The sequence below is a fragment of the Microcaecilia unicolor genome, chromosome 4 (genome assembly GCF_901765095.1).
Source record: "Microcaecilia unicolor chromosome 4, aMicUni1.1, whole genome shotgun sequence".
NCBI classification, from domain to species: Eukaryota; Metazoa; Chordata; class Amphibia; order Gymnophiona; family Siphonopidae; genus Microcaecilia; species Microcaecilia unicolor.
In genome coordinates, this window is record NC_044034.1 from 15,358,679 (window position 1) to 15,376,399 (window position 17,721).

General features: G+C 49.1%; 1 protein-coding gene across 1 annotated transcript in view; it reads left to right on the forward strand.

Moving 5' to 3' along the window:
• The first annotated feature begins 5,821 nt into the window (after nucleotides 1-5,821).
• STARD10 (StAR related lipid transfer domain containing 10) overlaps nucleotides 5,822-17,721 on the forward strand; it is a 102,874-nt gene continuing 90,974 nt past the window's right edge. Inside the window, exon 1 of the mRNA XM_030199981.1 lies at nucleotides 5,822-6,654. Coding sequence (XP_030055841.1) covers nucleotides 6,496-6,654 — 159 coding nt within the window. The 5' untranslated portion in view covers nucleotides 5,822-6,495. The remainder of the gene's footprint in view (nucleotides 6,655-17,721) is intronic.

Genomic DNA, 17,721 nt, shown 5'->3' on the forward strand with positions numbered 1-17,721 from the left:
GTGGCTACGCCACTGAGAATAGCTAGTGGAGGGAGGGGACCACTGGATCACCAGGGCATATTCTTTTTTTTTAATTGGGAGAAGGGGAGAGGATCATGCTCAAAATGGGTTAGGTCAGATGGGGGTCATTAGACTACTAGGGTATTTAAGGGGTGCCAGAGCAGCAGGATGATTGGAGAGAAGGGGAGGGTGCTGCTAGACAACTGCTCCTCTCAATTAACCCTTTGAATGCTGCCCTGGACTTGGCAAAAAGCTTCCACATTTATAGAAACTTTTTTTTTTTTTTTTAGCATGGATGCGGGTGTATAATGGCCTCATTAACATGTATTTTAATGTGGTCTGCATTAAAGGATTTAATGCCCAGCGGTTTAGTGTATCTGGGTTTAAAAAAGGTTTGGAAAAATTCCTGGAGGAAAAGTTCATAGTCTGCTATTGAGGTAGACATGGGAAGAGCAATTGCTTGCCCTAGAATTTGTAGTATGGAATGTTGCTACTTTTGAGATTCTGGATGGAACCTTGTCACTCTTTAGGATTCCAGAATCTTCCTATTCTTTGGGGTTCTACATGGAATGTTGCTACTCTTTGGGATTCTGCATGGAATCTTGTTACTCTTTAGGATTCTAGAATCTTGCTGTCCTTTGGGGTTCTACATGGAATGTTGCTAATCTTTGAGATTCTGATTGGAATCTTGCCACTCTTTAGGATTCTGGAATCTTGCTATTCTTTAGGGTTCTACATGGAATGTTGCTACGATTTGGGTTTCTGCCAGTTACTTGTGACCTGGCTTGGCCACTGTTTGGAAAATAGGATACTATGCTAAATGAACCATTGGTCTGACCCAGTATGGCTACTGTTATGTTCTTATGAGCATTTCGCACACAATAACGTGTGCAAACCCAGCACTAACCCCCTTTAGCATCATAAATGACACCAGTGGCGTACCAAGGGTGGGGGCGGTCCACTCCAGGTGCACGCCACTGGGGGGGGGGTGCCGCGGCGCGCGCCTGCTCCGAGTTCGCTAAACTTTGTCGCTCATTCGCTGCAGCTCCCTCTGCCCTGGAACAGGTTACTTCCTGTACCGGGGCAGAGGGAGCTGCAGCGAAGCGAAGTTTAGCGAACTCAGAGCAGGCGCGTGCCGCGGCACCTACTACTACTACTTAACATTTCTAAAGCGCTACTAGGGTTACGCAGCGCTGTACAATTTTAACATGGAAGGACAGTCCCTGCTCAAGGAGCTTACAATCTAAAAGACAGGTGTACAATCTAAAAGACAAGTGTAGAGACAATATGATAGGGCATACTATATTTCTCGAAAGGTTAGGTGCCGAAGGCAGCATTGAAGAGGTGAGTTTTAAGCAGAGATTTGAAGATGGGTAGGGAGGGGGCTTGGCGTAGGGGTTGAGGAAGATTGTTCCAGGCATAGGGTGAGGCAAGGCAGAATGAGCGGAGCATGGAGTTGGCAGTGGTGGAGAAGGGTACGGAGAGGAGGGATTTGTCCTGTGAGCGGAGGTTACGGGTGGGAACATAGGGGGAGATGAGGGTAGAGAGGTAGTGAGGAGCCGCAGACCGGGTGCATTTGTAGGTAAGGAGGAGAAGCTTGGTATGCGGTAACTGATCGGAAGCCAGTGAAGTGACTTGAGGAGAGGGGTGATATGAGTATATCGGTTCTGGCGGAATATAAGACGTGCGGCAGCGTTCTGAACGGATTGAAGGGGGGATAGGTGGCTAAGTGGGAGGCCAGTGAGGAGTAAGTTGCAGTAGTCAAGGCGAGAGGTAATGAGAGCGTGGACGAGAGTTCGTGTGGTGTGCTCAGAAAGGAAAGGGTGAATTTTGCTGATGTTGAAGAGGAAGAAGCGACAGGCTTTGGCAGTCTGTTGGATATGCGCAGAGAAGGAGAGGGAGGAGTCGAAGATGACTCCGAGGTTGCGGGCAGATGAGACGGGGAGGATGAGGGTGTTATCAACTGAGATAGAGAGTGGAGGAAGAGGAGAAGTGGGTTTAGGTGGAAAGACGAGGAGCTCGGTTTTGGACATGTTCAGCTTCAGGTGGCGGTTGGACATCCAGGCAGCAATGTCGGATAAGCAGGCCGATACCTTGGCCTGGGTCTCCGCGGTGATGTCTAGTGTGGAGAGATATAGCTGGGTGTCATCGGCATAAAGATGATACTGAAAACCATGAGATGAGATCAGTGAGCCTAGGGAAGAGGTGTAGATTGAGAAGAGAAGGGGTCCAAGGACAGATCCCTGGGGAACTCCAACAGATAGTGGGATGGGAGTGGAGGAAGATCCATGAGAGTGAACCCTGAAGGTGCGGTGGGAGAGATAAGAGGAGAACCAGGAGAGGACAGAACCTTGGAACCCAAAAGAGGACAGTGTGGCAAGAAGTAAATTATGATTGACAGTGTCAAACGCCGCGGATAGATCGAGGAGAATGAGGATGGAATAGTGGCCTCTGGATTTGGCGAGGAGCAGGTCATTGCAGACTTTAGAGAGTGCTGTTTCTGTCGAGTGGGATGGCATGAGAGGAGAGAAAATCAAGGCAGCGACTGTGAACGGCACGCTCAAGTATTTTGGAGAGGAAGGGTAGGAGAGAGATAGGGCGGAAGTTGGAGGGGCAGGTAGGGTCAAGTGACGGTTTTTTTTAGGAGAGGTGTGACTACAGCGTGCTTGAAGGTGTCAGGGACAGTTGCAGTGGAGAGAGAGAGGTTAAGGATGCGACAGATGGAGGGGGTGACAGTATGGGAGATGGTGTTAAGTAAGTTGGTGGGGATGGGATCGGAGGAACAGGTGGTGCATTTCGAGGAGGAAAGAAGGCGGGAGGTTTCATCCTCGGTGATCTCAGGAAAGGAGGAGAAAGAGGCCATGGTTGGTTGGTTGTTGGATGGGGCTACAGGCTGAAGAGGAGGTGGTGGCTTGGTAGTGAACTCAAGGTTGATCTTTTGCACCTTGTCGCGGAAGTAGTCAGCCAGTGATTGAGGAGAGAGTGAAGGGGGAGTGGGAGCGGGGGGGGGGGCACTTTGAGGAGGGAGTTAAGGGTGGTGAAGAGACGACGAGGGTTGGAGCTGAGAGAATTGGTCAATTGGGTGTAATAGTTCTGTTTTGCAAGGAATAGGGAGGAGTGGAAGGAGGATAGCATGAATTTGTAGTGAAGGAAGTCTGAATGGGTATGAGATTTCCTCCAGAGGCGTTCAGCGGATCGGGTGCAGGAGCGAAGGTAACGGATGCAAGGGGTCAGCCAAGGCTGGGGATTAGTACGCTTTGTGGGACGGGAGGTGGATGGAGCAAGGGTGTCCAAAGCAGAGGAGAGAGCGGCATTGTAAGCGGAAACCGCTTTGTCTACAGTCTCGGAGGACATGATGGAGGGGAGGAGATTAGAGATACTAGAGGATAAAGTGGGGGGGGGGGGGTCAATAGCCTGGAGATTCCTGGAGGTGGTGGTTAAAGTTGGACGGGGCGGGGGGGGGGGGGGTTGAAGAAGTGTAAATGTGATCAGGTGATGATCGGAGAGAGGGAGAGCAGAAGCGTGGAAATTGGAGGGTGAGCCGGAGGAGGAGAGGACGAGGTCAAGACAATGGCCGTCACGGTGAGTAGGGGTGGTGGAGCACAGCCGGAGGTTGAAGGAGGATGTTAGGGTGAGGAACTTGGAAGCGTTAGGGTCGGTTGGGTCATCAACGTGTATGTTAAAGTCTCCGAGAATGAGGGACTGAGATGAGGGTTCAAGAAAGACGGAAAGCCAAGCATCAAAGTCGGTGAGGAAGGAAGAGAAGGATTTATCAGGGGGGCGGTAAATGACTGCGACTCTGAGTGGCAGCGGATAGAATAGCCGGATGGAGTGGGCTTCAAAGGAAGAGAAGCAGTGGGACTGCGGTAGGGGGAGGGGTTGGAAACTACAGGAGGGTGAGAGTAGTAGCCCAACGCCTCCACCGCGGCCAGCTGGGCGGGGAGTGTGGGAGAAGAGATAACCTCCATGGCAGAGGGCCGCGATTGAGGCCGAGTCTTCCGGGGAGATCCAGGTTTCGGTTACGGCGAACAGTTGAAGGGAGTGAGAGATGAAGAGATCGTGGGTGAAGGGTAGTTTGTTGCAGACTGAGTGGGCATTCCACAAGGCACATGAGAAGGGGAGGGAAGAGGGGGGGAGGAGGGGAATAGAGACGAGATTGGAGACATCCTGGAATCGTTCGCATGGATAGGACGGGGACAGGTGAGGGGGACCTGGATTAGGGTTAATGTCTCCCGCGGATAGCAGGAGGAGGAGCAAGAGAATGCGGAGGAGGGTGGGGGAGGTCGGGCGGCGAAGGCGACGAAGACGGGGTGAACTTAGGAGGAATGGGGATGGGTTAATGGCAGGAAGGAAGTGTTGAAGGTTAAGAGCTAGGAAGGAGGAGGGGGACAAGAGGGATGGTGAGGTGGTGGGGGATGAGGGTGAATAGGGTATTGCCGTGGCGGGTAGGGCGGGAGGGCAGCGAGTTCTAGTGGTAGACAGTGGGAGTGGGGAGGGGGGGGGAAAGAAGATTAGGAAGGGACAGGGCAAGGAAGAGAACGTGGACAGGGGCCATAAGTGTCTGAGGTGTAACAGGTGACTATGTAGTGACTGAGGTGTTAAGCAGTTAACAGGTGACTATGTAGTGGTTGAGGTGACTGAGGTGTTAAGCATATAGATAGAGCTGGAAAGCTGGGTTTTGGACTGGCGAGTAGGTAAGTCAATGGCTGACAAGCTAGCAGGCAGGTAGGTAAGTCAATGGCTGAGAGGTTCACGGGCAGGCAGGTTACTTGATGTGTTAACAGGCAGGCAGGCAGGTAGCAGCTGGAACAAGCAGTCAGGAACAAGCTGGGATAGATGGACAGGAGCAAGCTGGAACAAGCTGGGACAAGCAGGAACAGATGGACCCTCCCCCCCCAGCGGCTTGCACCCTGGGGGGGGGGGGTCATTTCGCCGGAGGGAGGGAAGGTGTAATTTAGCGGGGGGGGGGGCGCATCGGCGCTCCGCCCCGGGTGCCATCCAGGCCAGGAACGCCACTGAATGACACATTTAGATGCTACGAGTAGGGTGTCAGATTATAAGCTCTTTGGGGCAGGCACATAGTATAATGAACATTATACAGTACTGAGCCGCCCCCCCCCCCCATATTGAGCAAACTTCCCAAATTAGTGGGGAGGGATATTTTTTAATATGGCCTGTTTTTCTTGTAATAAAGATTTGATTTCCATTTATTACATCTCCTCCGGTTTTTTGAGAAGGAAGAGCCTACCCTTCCTACTCCTTGCTTCTGCATCTTTGACGTAGGATAGTAGGGCACCTCCACCCCCTTGGGGTGGTTATCCATTCCTCAGTCATGTGGGAATGTTGGTACTTTTAATAATAAATAAAGTACATCCCTAATGTCATGCCCTCTTCACTCACGGTGGCACAGCTGCTAAAGGCTGGTACCCCCCCCCCCCTCTTCCTTCCCGTTCACATTAATTGATTTGATTTGCTTACTTTATTTATTTTTTGTCTATTAGATTGTAAGCTCTTTGAGCAGGGACTGTCTTTCTTCTATGTTTGTGCAGCGCTGCGTACGCCTTGTAGCGCTATAGAAATGCTAAATAGTAGTAGTAGTAGTAGGTACCTGGACCTAGTGTCCAGATCAGAACCTGACCAGAGGCAGTGTGGGCAAGGGGAGAAGGGCAGCCGATCTTCTCCTCCTCCTCGTCTCGGAACCGGGGGAGTGTAGGACCCGGCGGCTGCCTGGAGGTGTGTCTGGCTGCGAGAGGGGCTGGATCTCTTGCCAGTTTTACCTCTCTCCGTTTGCGAGTCCGTCCTGCTTCCCCCCACCCCTCCCCCCTCCCGCATCCTGGAAAAGCGGAGCTGGCAGGCAACCTGCGCACGCACTGGCCCGGATCCAGCTCCAGCTCCAGCTCCCAGTCTGGACAGGTGCTGCCGGCGGCACAGCCACGATCCGAATTAACGGAGAGGGAGAGGGGCTGGGGGGGTGCGGATCGCCCTCTTTACCCCTCCTCCCCCCCCCTCCCAGGGAGGTCCGGCAGGGTGCGAGATCCTGAGCCGATTTGTGCAGCAAGAAGCTGAGTCATCTGTGGAGGAGCTGCTGCCTCATCACCCGCCTGCCACCTCCTCGCAGGGGGTGGGGGGAGATCCCAGGTCGCCCCACCTCAACTTTCCGCCTGCCCAAGTCACTCGGGGAGAGGGGAAGACGCTGCCACCGAAACTCCTGCAGGGTTGGATTAGTTTTTCAGTATATTTTGGCTTTCTTTTTCCACGAAGGAGCTGTTTTGAAAAATCAGTCTTTCTTGCTATCACCGATTGGGGGTTTTATTCCGCCTTCTCGGTTGCAAATCGATTCTCCTTATTCAACTTTACTGCGGAAAAGAAGAGAAAAACCTCAAGGACGAGGGGGGACGTCTGCAGGGGTCCAACACCTGCGATCGCTTTCATAAGACTTAAAAGGACAAGAACAGATCTACTTCTCAATTCCCCCCCTTCCCCCACCCTCGAAACATGTCTCGGGAGAGTGTGCAGATCCCCGATGACCGGGACTTCCAAAATTTCCGGACCGAATGCAACTCGGTGGCAGGCTGGAATCTCACTTACAACAAGTCCGGGATCGCGGTGTGGATTCAGATCCTGGAGGAGGAGCGGGCGCTGCACAAAATCAAGGTAACCCTGGGGGGGGGGGGGGGGTCTTTGGCAGGGTGGGGATGGGTCAGGTGATGCCGCAGGATCTAAGAGAGGGACACGTCTTCAGGTTTTCTCTGGTCAGGTCTGATCTGGCTGCCTTGAAGTGTAGCGAGCTGGGGCTGAGAGTGGCGCTCAAGAGTGGCCCTCACCACACCACTCTGCTTTTTTAGTCACTCCGTATTTGATACTGTTTAAGCGCTTGCATTCCATGAGCCTGGCTGTGAAAATAAGAAGCAACAAGTTCTGAGTGAGACCTGAGCAACTCAATACATGTGTGACAGGGGACAGAGACTCCCTTGAGATCAGTTAAAGAGACAACGCAGACATACTGGATTTAAGCATGACAGAGTTTGTCTGGATGTGCCATTACTGCTCAGGAAAGGTGCAGTGAGAAGGGTGACTTGTGACCCCCCCCCCCCCCAAGGACCTATATTTAATAATAGGTGAGAGAGGCAGTACTATTATTAAATCCTTCTGAGTCTGTTTTCAAATGTTTTGCCTTATGTACGCCTAAACTTCCGTTTAAGTAACTTGAGACCCAGCGACCTTGTGTTAATTGGCTTAAAAGGTAGTCACGGTCGGGTTAAATAAGCCCAAATAAAAAGTCCTGAGGTGGCAACCGGAAGACGCTTTTTAGGTTCAAGTCTGAGAGGAGTAAGATGCATCAGAAGCTTTCAGACCACAGGTCTCCTCCTCCTCCTTCTCTTGCGGGTGACCCAGTTCCTCCTCCTTTTCGTTTTCAACATGCCAGTTGGCAACACCAGAAACTTGTTGCACCAGAGGCTGCCTTCAGTCTGCAGTGGTGATCACAGCTTTGTGTCTGCCACTTAGCCGGCTGTGGTTCTGTCTGCAATATGGATCTTCCAAGGGGCAGCAGACACGCTGGGTGGCACTGGTCCACTTGCCAGCACCCCCTTTTCTTGCTTCTGTGGGTTCGTAAGGCAGGGAGGGCAGTCTGTCTGCACTGGTTAAAGAAGGGCATCTTTTTAGAGCTTGTTTCACCCACAGTGGGCGTAAAGCCAGGGCTGGATCGACCTGTCCGAAAGGAAGGTAGAATGCACCAGGCAGGAGTGGTTAGGAAAAGACAAACATTTTCTCTCTAATGTAGCTACATCAGAATTGTGTTTTCTGTGCAGGAGTGGAGGAGCGTCATGGTTAGGACAGTGGGCTAAGAACCAGGGAAGCCAGGGTTCAAATCCCACTGCAGCCCCTTGTGATCTGGGCAAGTCACTTAACCCTCCATTGCCTCAGACACAAAAATTAGATTGTAAACTCACTGGAGGCAGGGAAATACGTGGAGGGGCATAATTGAACGGGGGGGGGGGGGGGGGGGGGCGCCCAAGTTTTCCTGAGGACGTCCTCGCAAAGGGGCGGGGAAACCCGTATTGTCGAAACAAGATGGGCGCCCATCTTTCGTTTCAATAATACGGTCGGGGATGCCCAAATCTCAACATTTAGGTCGACCTTAGAGATGGTCTTCCCCGTTTTTCGGCGATAATGGAAACCGAGGATGCCCATCTCAGAAATGACCAAATCCAAGCCATTTGGTCGTGGGAGGAGCCAGCATTCGAAGTGCACTGGTCCCCCTCACATGCCAGGACACCAGCTGGGCACCCTAGGGGGCACTGCAGTGGACGTCATAAAAAGCTCCCAGGTGCATAGCTCCCTTACCTTGTGTGCTGAGCCCCCCAAAACCCACTCCCCATAACTGTACAACACTACCATAGCCCTAAGGGGTGAACAGGGGCACCTACATGTGGGTACAGTGGGTTTCTGGTGGGTTTTGAAGGGCTCACATTTACCAACACAAGTGTAACAGGTAGGGAGGGGATGGGCCTTGATCTGCCTGTCTGAAATGCACTTCACCCACTAAAATTGCTCCAGGGAGCTGGGTATGACATTTTAGGCTGGCAAAAACTATTTTTAAAGTGTTTTTTTTTTTTAGGGTGGGAGGGGGTTAGTGACCACTGGGGGAGTAAGGAGAGGTCATCTCCGATTCCCTCCGGTGGTCATCTGGTCAGTTTGGGCTCCTTTTTGAGGCTTGGTCGTAAGAAAAAATGGACCAAGTAAAGTCGCCCAAGTGCTCGTCAGGGACGCCCTTCTTTTTTCCTTTATGGGTCGAGGACGCCCATGTGTTAGGCACGCCCCAGTCCCGCCTTTGCTACCCTTCCGACACCCCCCCCCCCCCCGTGAACTTTGGTCGTCCCCGCGACGGAAAGCAGTTGAGGACGCCCAAAATTGGCTTTCGATTATGCCGATTTGGGCAACCCTGGGAGAAGGACGCCCATCTCCCGATTTGTGTCGAAAGATGGGCACCCTTCTCTTTCGAAAATAAGCCTGCTTGTGTACCTGAAAAAGGAGTGAGGTAAATGCAAAATCTTTTCCCTCCCTGTGCCTGAATTAGTTGTTCCTTTTATAATCCCTTGAATTATGCAACTGTACTGTCATAGCCATGTAACTTACTCATAGTCAGCACGGATTTAGTGAAGGGAAGTCTTGCCTCACCAATCTAATGCATTTTTTTGAGGGGGTAAGCAAACATGTGGACAATGGGGAGCCGGTTGATATTGTATATCTGGATTTTCAGAAGGCGTTTGACAAAGTGCCGCACGAAAGACTCCTGAAGAAATTGCAGAGTCATGGAATCGGAGGTAGGGTATTATTATGGATTAAGAACTGGTTGAAAGATAGGAAGCAGAGAGTAGGATTGCGTGGCCAGTATTCTCAGTGGAGGAGGGTAGTTAGTGGGGTCCCGCAGGGGTCTGTGCTGGGTCCGTTGCTTTTTAATGTATTTATAAATGACCTAGAGATGGGAATAACTAGTGAGGTAATTAAATTCGCCGATGACACAAAATTATTCAGGGTCGTCAAGTCGCAGGAGGAATGTGAACGATTACAGGAGGACCTTGCAAGACTGGGAGAATGGGCGTGCAAGTGGCAGATGAAGTTCAATGTTGACAAGTGCAAAGTGATGCATGTGGGTAAGAGGAACCCGAATTATAGCTACGTCTTGCAAGGTTCCGCGTTAAGAGTTACGGATCAAGAAAGGGATCTGGGTGTCGTCGTCGATGATACGCTGAAACCTTCTGCTCAGTGTGCTGCTGCGGCTAGGAAAGCGAATAGAATGTTGGGTGTTATTAGGAAGGGTATGGAGTCCAGGTGTGCGGATGTTATAATGCCGTTGTATCGCTCCATGGTGCGACCGCACCTGGAGTATTGTGTTCAGTACTGGTCTCCGTATCTCAAAAAAGATATAGTAGAATTGGAAAAGGTACAGCGAAGGGCGACGAAAATGATAGTGGGGATGGGACGACTTTCCTATGAAGAGAGGCTGAGAAGGCTAGGGCTTTTCAGCTTGGAGAAGAGACGGCTGAGGGGAGATATGATAGAAGTGTATAAAATAATGAGTGGAATGGATCGGGTGGATGTGAAGCGACTGTTCACGCTATCCAAAAATACTAGGACTAGAGGGCATGAGTTGAAGCTACAGTGTGGTAAATTTAAAACGAATCGGAGAAAATTTTTCTTCACCCACGTGTAATTAGACTCTGGAATTCGTTGCCGGAGAACGTGGTACGGGCGGTTAGCTTGACGGAGTTTAAAAAGGGGTTAGATAGATTCCTAAAGGACAAGTCCATAGACCGCTATTAAATGGACTTGGAAAAATTCCGCATTTTAGGTATAACTTGTCTGGAATGTTTTTACGTTTGGGGAGCGTGCCAGGTGCCCTTGACCTGGATTGGCCACTGTCGGTGACAGGATGCTGGGCTAGATGGACCTTTGGTCTTTCCCAGTATGGCACTACTTATGTACTTATGATGTTCACAGATTGGGGAAGGAAGTCCAAGATGGCTGACAGGTGGCCTTATCAGAGCTGAACCTCGATCCTGGGACAGCTTTGGAAGTTTTTGCAGGTATGGGGAAATGTATGGGGCAAATATGAATTTACTCCATGATGTCCTTGCATGGTCCCCAGCTTGGTACAGCCCAAAATTGATCGGTTTCCTGGCACTTGCTGAAGTGAATGTGTCTGGAGCCTGGGAACTAGGTGTTGGAGGGGACACCCAGAGTGGGGCAGAGACCGCACTGAGGCTAAAAAAAAGTCCATAGTTTGCTATTGAGAAAGACATGGGAAGCAACTGCTTGCCCTGGGATTTGTAGTATGGAATGTTACTACTCTGAGATTCTGCATGGAATCTTGTCACTCCATAGGATTACGGAATCTTGCTATTCTTTGGGGTTCCGCATGGAATGTTGCTACTCTCTGCATGGAATCTTGTCACTCTTTAGGATTACGGAATCTTGCTCTTCTTTGGGGTTCCACATGGAATGTTGCTACTCTGAGATTCTGCATGGAATCTTGTCACTCTTTAGGATTCCAGAATCTTGCTCTTCTTTGGGGTTCTACATGGAATGTTGCTACTCTTTGAGATTCTGCATGGAATTTTGTCACTCCATAGGATTACGGAATCTTGCTATTTTTTGGGGTTCTGCATGGAATGTTGCTACTCTGAGATTCTGCATGGAATCTTGTCACTCCATAGGATTACGGAATCTTGCTATTCTTTGGGGTTCCGCATGGAATGTTGCTACTCTCTGCATGGAATCTTGTCACTCTTTAGGATTACGGAATCTTGCTATTCTTTGGGGTTCCACATGGAATGTTGCTACTCTTTGAGATTCTGCATGGAATCTTGTCACTCCATAGGATTACGGAATCTTGCTATTTTTTGGGGTTCTGCATGGAATGTTGCTACTCTTTGAGATTCTGCATGGAATCTTGTCACTCCTTAGGATTACAGAATCTTGCTATTCTTTGGGGTTCCACATGGAATGTTGCTACTCTTTGAGGTTCTGCATGGAATCTTGTCACTCTTTAGGATTCCGGAATTTTGCTCTTCTTTGGTGTTCTACATGGAATGTAGCCACGATTTGGGTTTCTGCCACTGTTTGGAAAACAGCATACTAGGCTAGATGGACCATTGGTCTGACCCAGTATGGCTACTGTTATGTTTTTATGGTTAGCTGTTTTCCACAAGGACGGAACCACCTCTGTGGCATCCATGAGTTTGCCGATGAGTGAGCCTAGCATTAGTGCCTAGGACTGTGGAAGTATGAATAGAAGCTGCATTTGGCGGTGGATCAGATGTGGATTGAAACCTGGTCTATGTATAGATTATCGGCTAGAGCAGATCTCTGGTGGTCCCTTTAAAGACACTTTGCACTGCCATTGCTTTCTGGAACAGGCCTTCTAGAATTGACTGTGTCCTGGGGGTGAGTGCAAGGATCTAGCTTCATGTGAAAGATGAGCAAAGGTTTTGGGAGGAGAGCTGTGTCTTAAGTCATTAAAGCTGGATCAGGAGATTGCTGATCCGGGAAGCCTGTGATAATGTCTTAAGCACAATATTGTTATTCACCAATGGCAAGTCATTGTTAAAGGCTGAATCCCAGGGTTCTCAAGTTCCCCAAAACATCTTTGACTACAATCAGGAATAGGTGGGGGAGGGGGACTTTTGGAACATGAAGGGTTAAATGATTAGGTGCTCAGTGGATGCTGCTCCTGTGAGGTAATGCAGTACCTTCCTGCCACCAGCCCCTGTGGCAACACCTGAGGTACTGTATCCCAATTCCCATCCCCCTACCCCCAAAATAAAATTTGCTGTGAAACACAAAACATCTCAACACCATAAAGTGGATCACATGAGGTTATTTATCAAATTTTAGAGACCAGGCACACGAGAGCAGCAGGTGGAAAGGTGACTTCCGCCTGCATTGAATGGCCCACACCGGTCATCATGGTATCTCTCTCTCCTTTGTGGTCATCCATTAACATGACTTGAGCCCCATAGGAGCAACAGAATGCCCCCCCCCACCCTTTACTCCAGTACCGTAGTAAGCTTAGTACCCAGAAGGCTGGCTTGGACCCTGCAGTATTAGGGGGCAAGCTGGTTACTGTACCCAGCAGTCCTCCCAGATATGGAAATCTACTCTGGTTAAAAAGCAGTGAAAGGCAAGTGCAGACACCTTCCGGAATAGTCCTTCAGTAGAAGAGTCTTTCTTAAAGAACTGAATGAGAAAGTAACTTTTCAGTGACCCGAGGCCAGATGTTGCCTGCAGAATTCGAAACCTGCTGTTATGTCACAGGAAACCGGAGTCAGCCTGGGTACAGACTACTACTACTTATCATTTCTATAGCGCTACTAGACTTACGCAGTGCTGTACACGTGAACATGAAGAGACAGTCCCTGCTCCACAGAGCTTACAATCTAATCAAGACAGACAAACAGGACAAATAAGGGATAAGGACGAGTAGCAAGATTCTAGAATCCCAAACACTAACTACTACTTATCATTTCTATAGCGCTACTAGACGTACGCAGCGCTATACACTTGAACATGAAGAGACAGTCCCTGCTCGACAGAGCTTACAATCTAATTAGGACAGACAAACAGGACAAGTAAGGGATAAGGACAAAGAGTAGCAAGATTCCGGAATCCCAAAGAGTAGGAAGATTCTGTGTAGAATCCTAAAGAGTAGCACGATTCCGGAATCCCAAAGAGTAGCAAGATTCCAGAATCCCAAAGAGTAGCAAGATTCCAGAATCTCAAAGACTACTACTACTTATTTCTATAGCGCTACTAGACGTACGCAGCACTGTACACTTGAACATGAAGAGACAGTCCCTGCGCCACAGAGCTTACAATCTAATTAGGACAGACAAACAGGACAAACAAGAGATAAGGGAATATTAAAGTGAGGATGATAAAATAAGGGTTCTGAACAAGTGAATAAGAGTTAAGAGTTAAAAGCAGCATCAAAAAGGTGGACTTTTAGCTTAGATTTGAAGACGGCCAGAGATGGAGCTTGACTTACCTGCTCAGGAAGTCTATATGGTGCAGCAAGATAAAAGGAATGGAGTCTGGAGTTAGCGGTGGAGGAGAAGGGTGCAGATAAGAGAGATTTACCCAGTGAACGGAGTTCCCAGGGAGGAGTGTAGGGAGAGATGAGAGTGGAGAAGTACTGAGGAGCTGCAGAGTGAATGCACTTATAGGTCAACAAGAGGAGTTTGAACTGTATGCGGAAACGGATAGGAAGCCAGTGAAGTGACTTGAGGAGAGGGCTAATATGAGCTTAACGACCCTGGCGGAATATTAGTCGTACAGCAGAATTTTGAACAGATTGAAGTGGAGAGAGATGGCTAAGTGGGAGACCTGTGAGAAGCAAGTTGCAATAGTCTAAGCGAGAGGTGATAAGAGTGCGGATGAGGGTTCTGGTAGTTTGCTCAGAAAGGAAAGGGTGAATTTTGGTGATATTATATAGAAAGAAACGACAGGTTTTAGCAGTCTGTTGAATATGTGCAGAGAAGGAGAGGGAGGAGTCAAACATGACCCCAAGGTTACGAGCTGATGAGACAGGATGGATGAGACAGTTATCCACAGAAAAAGAGAGGTGCCTGCACCATCAGCCCTAGCACAGGCCTTCCTAGACCTGTCTTGGGGTCATCACGGCCAGTCAGCTTTTCATTACATTCACTATGAATATACATGAGGTACATCTAGGTCTCCAGGACACTCTGTCTGCATCCTGGGGCTTCTCTTGCCGTAGGGTAGCCAGAGCTTGACTTTTTTCACTGGGTAAAGTGATCACAGCTGTCTAGAAATGGAAGGATAGTTTCCTTAGCCATGAGAACGGTGCACAACCTTGTGGGTTGGCAAGCCGGTGGTCCCCCTTGCCCTCTCTGTGTACTGTTCTTCCTCCTGTGTTTGTGTGTGGCTGCGTTACCATGTGTGTGAGAGGTCTGTGCCCAGGAATAGAGCTCCTCGCCCTCCGAGGCCTGCTGGTAAATAGGGCATAGAGCGGAGAAGCAGGCACTGACGTGAGCAGAAACATCTCCAGAGGCTGCTGCCAGGGGAACCAGAGCACACGCATGTTTATTGAGAGAGAGAGAGAGAGAAGAGACAGTGAGAGCAGGCTTTAATTCCTCCTGAGAGGTGAAGGACAGGGAATTTGGCAGATTGAGATGCTGAGGGGGCTGGAGTTGTGCAGGGGCTCTGGTGAATGAATTGGGGTTCTCTGTCAGGATATGGTCAGGCTTGGTTATGTCCCTTAAAGTTAACTTAACCATCTCTCCCCCCCCCCCCCCCCGGGTCCTGGTTTTGCGCCGGTGTGTGAAAAGTCGAGTCGGTGGGGGGGACCGGGAGCAGGTGACTGTACATTATAGAGGTCTGGTGGGAGGAGGTCTTTACTTCCAGCCCTCTGTAAATGGTTTTAACTGTTCAGGCCCCCCCAGCGTGAGCTCATCTCGTTCAAGAAAAGTCTCTGCACTGAAGGTTCTGCCCCCTGGACTGATGCCCAGTTCAGGTCTGAGAGGGCATGCGGGGCATTTGTTCTGGGTTTGTAGAGGAGTGTCAGAATGATTGAATATTTTAACACCCAACAGAAAGGACTTAACAAGGATCTGGGGTTCCTAGCCCATTATAAACCATAAAGCTGTATGTCTCTGTTGATCACCCTCCCCTCACCTATCCACACCCATCCTGTTAGAATATCAATGATATGCTTTGATGTCCCCATGCATACCTCCGACCCACCCCCATCCTCCCACCCTGTCAGACTGTCATAGTAATGCTTGAATGTTTTCACTTATATACACTGTCAGCTAGCACATTTGGGCAACCTTCGAAAGCTAATCAAGAAATGTATTAAGTTATGTCCAATAAAAAAGGTGGTATCTTATTTTCTTTTCCATGTTTTATTTTGTTTGATTTCTATTGATAACCTTCTTGGTTTGTGAAAGTTATTTTTCTGCTCTGAGCCCTGTTGTAAACGGCTCTGTGATGCTGTGGCTTTGAGGGCAGTGTATCAAGTACCTGAGATGAATGAATGAATGAATAAATAAGGTACTTTCGATCGCTGACAGAATCCTGAACTGGTGAGGGCTGCCTGGAACAGACTGAGCGGTGTTAAAAAACAAACAAACCATTCACGCTAGCTCACTTTGCGGATCTTGTGCTGCTGGTGTTACTGCACATTATCTGCCATAGGGCTCCTATGTATGTATCAGTTTGACTCCGTTGCTTCCCCATTAGATCTCTTACCTGTTTTTTTTTTCTCTTTGCCCATTTTAATTTTGCAGACTTAATTTTTTTAACCCCTTCCACTCAGTTTGCAGTTACTGTACAGTACTTTGCTTATAGCCTATGGATCATGACTCACTTCCTGGCCTGGCCTGTAGATGTCACCGTGGAGCGACTGACTGAGATGCCTTTTCTTATGGGGGCTTGTGACTGGTGTCTCTGTGGGTCCGATTTGCATCCAGGGCTCATGCCCCGTACTTTTTATCTGGTGATACATATTTCTTTTTTTTTTTGTTACATTTGTACCCTGCGCTTTCCCACTCATGGCAGGCTCAATGCGGCTTACATGGGGCAATGGAGGGTTAAGTGACTTGCCCAGAGTCACAAGGAGCTGCCTGTGCCTGAAGTGGGAATCGAACTCAGTTCCTCAGGACCAAAGTCCACCACCCTAACCACTAGGCCACTCCTCCACTGTTGCTACTATTTGAGATTCTACATGGAATGTTGCTAGTGGAATAGCAACATTCCATGTAGAATCTCCAATAGTAGCAACATTCCATGTAGAATCTCCAATAGTATCTATTTTATTTTTGTTACATTTGTACCCTGCGCTTTCCCACTCATGGCAGGCTCAATGCGGCTTACATGGGGCAATGGAGGGTTAAGTGACTTGCCCAGAGTCACAAGGAGCTGCCTGTGCTGGGAATTGAGCTCAGTTCCTCAGTTCCCCAGGACCAAAGTCCACCACCCTAACCACTAGGCCACTCCTCCACTGTTGCTACTATTTGAGATTCTACATGGAATGTTGCTATTCCACTAGCAACATTCCATGTAGAAGTCGGCCCTTGCAGATCACCAATGTGGCCGCGCAGGCTTCTACATGGAATGTTGCTAGTGGAATAGCAACATTCCATGTAGAATCTCCAATAGTAGCAACATTCCATGTAGAATCTCCAACAGTAGCAACATTCCATGTAGAATCTCCAATAGTATCTATTTAATTATTGTTACATTTGTACCCTGCGCTTTCCCACTCATGGCAGGCTCAATGCGGCTTACATGGGGCAATGGAGGGTTAAGTGACTTGCCCAGTCACAAGGAGCTGCCTGTGCTGGGAATTGAGCTCAGTTCCTCAGTTCCCCAGGACCAAAGTCCACCACCCTAACCACTAGGCCACTCCTCCACTGTTGCTACTATTTGAGATTCTACATGGAATGTTGCTATTCCACTAGCAACATTCCATGTAGAAGTCGGCCCTTGCAGATCACCAATGTAGCCGCCTGCGCAGCCTTCTACATGGAATGTTGCTAGTGGAATAGCAACATTCCATGTAGAATCTCAAATAGTAGCAACATTCCATGTAGAATCTCCAATAGTATCTATTTAATTATTGTTACATTTGTACCCTGCGCTTTCCCACTCATGGCAGGCTCAATGCAGCTTACATGGGGCAATAGAGGGTTAAGTGACTTGCCTGTGCCTGAAATGGGAATCGAACTCAGTTCCTCAGTTCCCCAGGACCAAAGTCCACCACCCTAACCATTAGGCCACTCCTCCACTCATTTTGGAATTAGAAGTGTGTGCTTTTCCCACATGTCAGTTTCCTTTGTTCTTTTTTTTACTTCATTTCACTTGGAACCAGTTCTGGGGTCTGGTGTCTTGAGCCTTCATTCACTGTAACCCAGGGATTTCCCCTGCCCCATTTTATAGCCTCTCCTCAGGAGCCTAGTTTGGTCATTGTATGGCCCTTAGCCAGGACCATCCCTACACCACGCCTGTTTCGGGTGTCACCCTAAACAAGCAATGATCGTCCTCTCTTAGAAGCCGTGAATGCTGCCACCTGAGTCAGCTCAATTTTATATACATTAAAATGCCATTCTTCTGCTGTCCATGTTGCATTCATGCCTGCATGAAGCTCTAGTAAAGATCTGCTCTTCTGCTGTCCGTGCTGTATTCATGCTTTTGCGA